Here is a 9,327-nt window from a genome sequence, read left to right as displayed (position 1 = left end):
ACTCTGTGCACATCACCAACAGCATCATCACTTACCTTCGGCTTGCTTCCCCGCAGTTCCTGTGTCACCCTCTCCTGCTGCCATTCGGATCCTGCATCTTCCTGGACTGTGTATTCCCTTCAGCATTATCTGTGTTTCCTCTATGTACTGTATCATTCATTTTCATTAAATATTATTTACTTGCACTTGCTTCCTGCCACTCCTTTCACCCAGTCGTTACATGATTCAGTTCTTTTCCATATGTAAAGTTACATTTACATTTAGTCATTTTGCAGACAATTTTGTCCAAAGCGACTTACAATTGGGGAATACATAAAACAAACAGACACCAATAAGTAAGCTAGAAAGGGAAGGGATAAATAAATAGAAAATAGAAAGGGCCTGATCTTTCTGATTCTGTGCAATGCAAACCTGCAATGTCTTTGCAATGTGGTATTTGAAGCTGGTCATCAAATATTACACCAAGATTTCTGAACAAAGTTAATGGGGTAATTGTAGAAGAACCTATCTAGATGGAGAAATCATACTATAGAGTTAGAGTGGCAGGGAAGGCAGTAAGTTCAGTCTTTGCCAGGTTGAGCTGTAGGTGATGTTCTTTCATTAATGTTGAGATATCCGCCAGGCAGCCTGAGATTCCATTCACATACTGTTGGATCATCTGGTTAAAATAAGAGATAGAGCTATTTGGTTGAGAAGCCATGTTCCTGTATGATGGGACCCAGTAATGTAGTGTATATGGAGTCCATAAATGAAATTATTTCAGTTAGGCAACATAGCATTGTTTACTAGTATGAAGCCTTATTAACAAGCCTTTGTAAAAAGAATGTTTAGCACATTTATTTGTAAGATTACAATTAAAGGGGTCATAAGATGCTATTTTAAAGATCAAATTATTTTGTGTATTTGGTTTAAAAGAACATGCTGACATGCTTTAATGTTCAAAAATACTCTACATTATTGTAGGTCCTCTATGCGCCACCTCTCTCAAACGAGTTGTTTTCTACAAAGCCCATCCATTCGACAAGCAGAGTCTGCTCTGATTGGCCAGATGACCCCAGTGCATTGTGATTGGCCGAACAGTCAATTGCAAATACTTCAACTATAAAAAAAAAAAAACATACTTACAGTAGCTGATACAGAATAAGCGCCAGATTGTCATAGTAAAGCTGGGGTTGACCCACTTTTTTTTTAGAAATAGCCTTTGCACAGCCAGCTTTGTAGGCTACTCTAGGTTCACAAAACTAACTCTCATCCATAAAATGCATTGGACAAATTCAAACATCTGGGCTGTGCTGTTCTTTTGTAAATAAATCCAATGATTTCTCATTCAATCTACTTCCGGAAGGCCAGATAAAGTGCTTTAGCTTTCACACAGAATCACACAGCATCTCCCTGACATGGCTGCATCAACTGCTGCGGTTCCTGAAACCACGCCTTCTTTCTTTGCATGAACATTTGGGTGGCTTTACGCAAATATTATCACATTGTGACATAGACATGTGGGGCTGTGTTTGAATGAGGCGTTTTAGACCGGTCTGGATCAGCCTTCTCTTTAAGATAGAATAAATCCTTTTGTGGAAGACTTTGAGCTTTGTAACTCTGCAGATCTTACACGCACACAAATAGCTACATAACACACTAAAGAAAAGGAAAAACAGAAATCGCATACATATGAAACCTTTAACGTTCAGTGCTTGTAATGTGACAGCACTTAGCATACTACTCTGAAAGAAATTTTGCGTATTGTATACGTTTCACACACTATTCTTTAAAGGTGTCCTATTATGCTATTTTACAAAGCATTGATTTTGTTTTGAGGGTGTACTAGAGCAGCCACACATTATTTTTCACATATTATACATTATTACACCTCTATCCCAAGTATTGCATGAATGGGTCAAATAGTTCCTGTATTAAATGTATGGAATGTGCTGTGATTGGTTAGATTGGCCAGTGTGTGTTGTGATTGGCACCACTCGGGCACCTGGTCAGGAATTGTCAAGCCCCTTACCAAAGCCGCCTGCAAGCTTCATTGTAAATATTGCATCAAAATCTAATCAGTTTGAGCGTGATTTAAACCTGTATGCTTGTAACCACTCTGTTCGTCTGACTAAAGCTTGCTTGTCTCTGACATAGTGATAACACTCGTTGCCTTCTCTAGTGCAGCTCAACCAGGTCTTGTCCCATTCGCCATTTGTGATATCACAAATAGAGCCCTGCATTTCAGCCCGGTGTATTTAATGTTTCTGCATTACTGTAAGGGTAGGTTTAGGGTTGGGGTAGGTGTAGACTTTAATAAATCATAACTTTACAGTAGCATTTTTCGTTGTACCCACTGTTTTAGTGGGAGGTAGGAAAATCTGACAGCGTAGGACAAATCGACAGAACACCGGGCCAGATGGGCTCAGACTTTTTTACACCCCTTGGGCCGGGCTTTGGGCCAATTTTCACATCATAGTTCAGACACGTGCTGGGCCTCTGGAATGTTTTAGGCTTCTCCTTATTTTTCTATTTTAGACATCCATCAGTTAGTGATGTAAAAAATTGCTGCACTGGTGGAGACAACATGAGACATGTGCTGCGGCTCGAAAGTGTTTAGTGTCCCACAGCAGCATGTATGGTGCGTGCAATCAGCGCAGCTGAACAGTTCTGCATTCAAATGCTGTATGTAAGATTTTGACTCTAATAAAGCATAAAAATACCATAATATGTTTGCAGATATTTAAGAAACATGCTAAGTTAACACACTTGTTTATCTGAAAAACAATGCTACAGTCAGTTATTCACTGAGTTTCGGTTAATTTTTAACTCCTTTTTTTAAGATGAGACGGCAGAAAGCGCAACATGTTTGTTTTCTTTACTTTATAAAAGCACAACCTTTTTTGATATTGTGAGTGAACACAAATAAAAGTAGACCCTTTGCAGTAACAAATGATTACTCTTACCTTTATGAGCAAAAATTATGACGTATCTACTGAAAAAAATGCAAGTGATCGTGCTGGCACCTCCATGTCCTGCAGAGTGTCTCTGATCAAACTATTGGATAAAGCGCACATTAATATAGGTTTAATGTATAAACATTTTTATATGCTTGAACTATTTTATATCTGTAGATTTTATTTTAGGCAAGTCATGATGATTTGAGAAGGCTAGATTGATCTATATATATATATATATATATATCTATATATATCTATATATAGATATATATAGATATATATATATATATATATATATATATATATATATATATATATATATATATATATATATATATATGTGGGCTATAGGCTATATTTAACAGACAAAAAATGCTCCAAATGTTTTTCTAAATCAACTTAGGCTCGTGCAGGGCTCTAATCACAAATCCCAGAAAACAGTCCTATGCGTTGTAGTCCAAATTTCTTTTAAATAAAAAAAAAACTCCTTCTGAAGTGGACTTTGAGCTTTGTAACTTTGCAGATCTTTTTAGTGCTCAAACAGCAACATTACAGACTAAATAAAGTTGAAAAAGTGAAAAAGCATTAATACGACTCCTTTAAAACAGCAAGCACTATGAACTGTGTACTGGGCAGTAAGCAGTAGCTCCAGTCTGGATCCAGAACACCTGAGAAGAGATGATGCTGACCCTCAGAGGACCTCAGATGATGCTAACTCTGAATGAACAAACAGAACTAACAATTATTCCTAAATGTGTGACTTAATCATATAATAACTTAATTAATAATATTGATAGTTCATCGTCTAGCTGACTACGTCTTGTATTATTATTATTTTTTAGTTTTTCTAAAATCCTGTCAAATGTGCACAAACTACTAGCTACTACTAAATATTGTAGAAACATAATTTTCTGTAAAGTTGCTTTGTAACGACTTGTTTTGTAAAAAGCGCTATACAAATAAACTTGAATTGAATTGAATTGAATTAAGCAAGTATGCGATTTCGAACACAGCCTCTGTTTGAGCCCAGGGCTCATTCTAAAGCGACGAGCCGACGTAAACCAATAAAAGATATCGGTACTCACATGGGCGTTCCCTTCTGTATCCCTCTCTCCAATCAGAGAAGCCTGTGTTGAAGGTTCCTGCGCATGCTCAGACGTCCCCTTCTCATGTGTTTCTTACCCAGGCTCCGGTGGAGGTCACTGTGATCGGTGTGATCTATCAGCGCAGTGGGTGAGTGATCACGTTGTTAAAGACTAACGGTATTTTAACATGGATTTGGTGTTTATTTACTTTACATAAAGGCCATTAATAATAATAATGTGGCGTATTGGAAGAGAAACAAGCATGATTAGCGCGTCTTAATGGGAAAGCAGCGGGACTTGATTGCATGTTAGTTGCAGTATTAGCGTGTAGCAGGCTGATTAAATATACAGGATTATTGTAATAACTCTTTACTTTTAGGTTAGCACGTTTCATTCATAAAGTGTTACTGCTGAAGAGTCGAGGCTAACTGAGCGCAGTGATTTAATTTTGGGATTTTACATTCATGAGTGAGGCCATAATGAAATGCTTAAGATGAATGTCCACTTCTTTCACCAGGACTGTCACATTGCTGCCATGGCAAAGCTCTTTGAGTCCATTGGAAAGCTGGGATTGGCCTTGGCCATAGGAGGAGGTGTAGTAAACTCTGCACTTTTCAATGGTAAGTTCAGTGCTGCATTAATTTGTAATGTACCTTATAAAAAAGTGGTTTAACTGTTCTGAGTTTAATAAGTTATGTGGTAGTCAGGTGTTTATTTGCCAGGTTTGAAGAGCTTGTTGTCTCAGTCTGTGTGTGTTTTCAATGCAGTGGATGCAGGACACAGGGCAGTCATCTTCGACAGGTTTCGAGGTGTTCAGGATGCTGTTGTTGGGGAGGGCACACACTTTCTAATTCCCTGGGTGCAAAAGCCAATCATCTTCGACTGCAGGTCCCGTCCACGCAATGTGCCTGTCATCACTGGTAGCAAAGGTACGTCATTCCTCAGTTTTTGTTTCTCTTACTTTTTCTGTCTGTTCTTCATTTATTCTTTAATGTGTATATCACTCTGTCTCTCTCTGCATCCCAATATGCTCATTCTTTTGCCTTTACTAATAAAACTTTACTAATAAAATTGCATAATGGTCTTTCTTTGACCCTCTCAGATTTGCAGAATGTCAACATCACGCTGCGAATCCTTTTCCGACCAGTTGCTACACAGCTGCCGCGGATTTTCACCAGCATCGGAGAGGACTATGATGAGAGAGTGCTGCCCTCCATCACCACCGAGGTCCTGAAGGCTGTAGTGGTGAGTATCACACACAACGCTATGAAAACATGCTAACTGTCCTTCAGAGGGCTAGTAAGAATTTGTGTTTGTTTTTATTCAGCAAGGAACGATTAAACTGTAAAGTGTATAATGTGACAAAATATGGGTATTTCAAATAAATGTTGTACTTTTGAACTTTCTTTTCAAAGAATCTTGAAAAAAAATGTATCACACTTTTCACAAAACAATTAAGCATTGCAACTTACGTTGACCATAATGATGGTGCATTCAAGTCATGACAAATATATCGTATTTATGAGTTTAATGCACATGAACACCACCACAAAGATTTGGGGACATGTCAGTAAGTAAACCTGTCGGATGCAATTATTGCATAATTATATTGATGGTGAATTTGTCAAAAGAATCGATTTTTTTTTTTGTTTTAGTTTCATGTACAAGCTCCTTTTAAAGGGATAGTTCACCCGAAAATGCAAATGGCCCCATGATTTACTCACCCTCAAGTCTTCCTAGGCAGTGAATGGCTGTTGAGATTCTAATGAAGTGTGTCCATCCATCATAAAAAGTTCTTCTTACGGCTCTGGGGGGTTAATAAAGGCCTTCTGAAGTGAATCAATGTGTTTGTGTATGAAAAATATCCATATTTCAAACTTTATAAATCATAATCTCTAGTTTCCGCTAAGTGTATACAGGGCTGGGTGTTGGGCTACATATACAGGACAGGAAATGAAACGGAAAACTTAAATGGATTCAATGCAGTTTTATTTTGCTTTTTCGGCAGGCCCGTTTTGATGCGGGTGAGCTGATCACTCAGAGAGAGCTGGTGTCCAGGCAGGTCAGTGAGGATCTGACAGAAAGAGCATCCACCTTCGGCCTCATTCTCGATGACGTCTCCCTGGTAAAGGCTTCTGCTTTTCTCTCTTTCTGTTTTTTTCTCCACCCTCGTGCCTCACTGTAGTATTATCCCTCCCCTCAGACACATCTGACGTTTGGCAAGGAGTTCACAGAGGCTGTCGAGATGAAGCAGGTTGCACAGCAGGAGGCTGAGAGAGCCAGATTTGTTGTAGAGAAGGTAAGAAAGCCTCAAAATGTAATATTGCCAAAGCGAACATTCCCCAAATGAGAGTATAATGATTAATTAAAACAGAGTCACTCTCAGTTTGATAACAAACCTATTCATTACAGCAGTATTTATATGGTTTAAGTGGAACTATAAGAATAATAATCTGACTCTTATTGTTGTAAGTGATGCACACAATCAAATACCAAAAGCATCTACTAAATAAAATGTGCATTTTGCATGGTGGAACATTTCAAATCAGTTATCAAAATACTTTTTGAGCAGCCACTACTTCACATGATCCTTCAGAAATCATTCTAATATGCTGATGTTGTGCTCATGTATTATTATCGTCAATGTAAAAAAAAAAGTTTTTTCCAGGATTCTTTGAATAGAAAGTTCTTCTTTCTAAGATCTTTTGTAACATTATAAATGTCAATTTTGATCAGTTCAATGCTTCCTTGTTGAATGATATGTTTCGGAAATAAAATGAAAAAAAAACTTTTGAACACTATTATTAGGTAACTTTTGACGCTCTAGCGGTTAATAAACAGAACCGCTTGCGTCTTGCGGAAGAACATCGTAGCCGGAACTACTTCTCTCTGTTTATGTCTATGAAGAATCACAAAGGTACTGGGTTACTCCGCCGCGGTTCGCCCGAAGCAATCTAAAATAGTCTGAATATGAACACTTATTATAGGTGCACCCTAGTGATTCAGGACAAGCTAAAAACACGGTTTGGAAAATGGATTCATGGTGTACTTGCTTATTATATACATTTTTCTAAATTTTGAACACAAACAAAGTTACGGACCGCAGCTCTGATTGGTTGTTTCTTAACGGGAGCGATGTATTCCTGCAAATGGCAATAGGACCACTGGGAGGAACCAGAGGAGCTTGATTTTTTTCACAGATTATCTGTCTCATATTCTACTGTCAGGACATAATGACAGGTTTAACAAATATGTAAAAAAATATATATTTTACAAGAGTTACCTACTGCAGCTTTAATTGTATGTTTAAATTTATATAATAATTATAATTTTCAATTTTGTAGAAATAAATTATACATTTAAAAAGTAATTTAAAAAAAGAACGAAAAAAGGATTGGATAGGGAAAACTCTGGCTTTATGTGGATGTGGCCATAATATAATGGGTTTTTTCCCCCTTTACATATAAACTTGAGAAATACTGTTTTATATGTCCATAAGCAACAGGTGATTTAACATTCTCTCTGTATGTGTGTCCCAGGCAGAGCAGCAGAAGCAGGCAGCCATTATTTCAGCTGAAGGAGACTCCCAGGCTGCGCTGTTGATCGCTAACTCTCTGCAAGAAGCTGGTGATGGCCTGGTGGAGCTGAGGAAGCTGGAGGCAGCGGAGGACATCGCCTTCCAGCTCAGCCGCTCTCGCAGTGTAACCTACCTCCCGTCTGGACAGGGAGTGCTCTTTCAGATACCACAGTGATAGGGAAACAAGACACACACACTTCACTTCTTCTGCTCTAAGTTTGGCTACTTTCGGAAATGATGTCTGTAATACCCATGAAACTATCTAGTCAGCCTATAGGCAGATTTTTAAGAGACAAAGATACCTTGTGTTTTTTTTCTCTTTAGTCCGAGAGTTGTCTTACTCTATTTAAAGTATGGACCTCCACAAGGTGCTTTCAGCAGTTGGATTGAGTGAAGGGGAACCAAGGGGAAAAGTCTCTGTGTATGTAAATGTGCTCAGGCGCATATATATTTGCATTTGGAGACCCTTTCCTTCACTAAATGTTAATATTGTTTGAAAGACTTAAGCCATTTCAGTTTAATTGTCCATACACAGAAATTGACCTAAATACCTTGCAAAGCTAAATTAAATCGTGCATCCGTGAGTGGTGAGTGCTGGATGATTGACATCAGTCTCACTCTCTGCAAGAACGACTGTGTTGTTTTTCAGTTTGAATGTTTTGTTATTGTATGTGGCAGAAGGAACACCCTTGTTACACAAGTGGTGAATGGATAAAACAATCAATAAAGATTATTCATTTATACTAAATCAAAATACAGACTAATGTCTCTCATTATTATAGTGATCCATTATAATAATTTGTAGACTCGTCTAAAATGATTTTATAATGTTATACAGAATACTTTTTTCTTCATCTGTTGAAGCACACTTCAGAGGTCAAACATGCATTTTAGTGTCCGCTAGAGGGCAACAGTGCTTTTTTTACTTTATTAAAAAAGCTTATGTTAGACCAAGGAAGAGAAAGTGCCTAAATGTTTATATTGAGTTTAATGCAAGTAATACATTAATTATAGTTATTCTAACATATTTTTTTAAATAATTTAAACCATTTATTTTCTCATCCCCTTTTCTTTGTCATTTTCTTTTTCAACTTATCTCTTTCTCTTTGTGTACAAAATTATGCGACTTAAACATAAAGAAATGCTTGTAATTGAGTAGAAGCAGCTTTGGTTTTTAAATCAAAAATGTGACAATACAAGCTTCAATGTGAATTTAAATGAATTTGGAGAGCTTTGAGGCAGACATTACCTTCACTGCAGGAGTACAGTATAGACACGGATGAGTGATTCTGTTGTTAATATCTATATTCTTGCTGCATGAGTACTGCATATGAGAAGAGAAGAAAGAAACACATTAAATAGAGAAGTCAAGTGTGGAAATAATAGTATTTACTATTTTAAGACTTTACAGACAGAAGTCTTCACACACAGGATGTTAATGTTTGTTTCCTGTTTTACACTTGTGCTCAAAATACTTTTATAGGTACCTACAAGACAAATATTTATCTAAGACATGCCGCATGATTTAGAGTTTGAATAAACTACAGTTTTATGTAAAGACTTACAATATACCTTTGTTGAACAATGCATTTTCTAGAAACGTATTTCATACCAACCAGTGTACCTTATTCAGAGAATTCAGATGTTTAATGTACTCCGATATCATTGATTTTCTCATGTCCTCCTATGCTCAGAAGGCCAAACACTCCCACAGAATATTTGAATT

General features: G+C 37.3%; 1 protein-coding gene across 2 annotated transcripts; it reads left to right on the top strand.

Moving 5' to 3' along the window:
- Positions 1-4,056: 4,056 nt before the first annotated feature.
- Positions 4,057-8,355, top strand: LOC113043838 (prohibitin-like). Of its 2 annotated transcripts, none has more exons than XM_026203435.1 (7): positions 4,057-4,172; positions 4,542-4,644; positions 4,792-4,953; positions 5,127-5,269; positions 6,033-6,149; positions 6,228-6,323; positions 7,564-8,355. In XM_026203435.1, exons 2-7 carry the CDS (start codon positions 4,560-4,562, stop codon positions 7,774-7,776), a joined length of 816 nt encoding a protein of 271 aa, XP_026059220.1. In that variant the 5' UTR covers positions 4,057-4,172; positions 4,542-4,559; the 3' UTR covers positions 7,777-8,355. The 2 variants fall into 2 exon arrangements, with proteins under 2 accessions (XP_026059220.1, XP_026059222.1); XM_026203437.1 differs by lacking the exon at positions 4,057-4,172 and adding an exon at positions 4,181-4,201.
- The last annotated feature ends 972 nt before the right edge of the window (positions 8,356-9,327 follow it).

This window comes from Carassius auratus, chromosome 3, assembly GCF_003368295.1.
Source record: "Carassius auratus strain Wakin chromosome 3, ASM336829v1, whole genome shotgun sequence".
In the NCBI taxonomy this organism is placed as follows: Eukaryota; Metazoa; Chordata; class Actinopteri; order Cypriniformes; family Cyprinidae; genus Carassius; species Carassius auratus.
The sequence above is the reverse complement of the archived record's forward strand: the minus strand, read 5'-3'. Positions and strand labels throughout refer to the sequence as shown.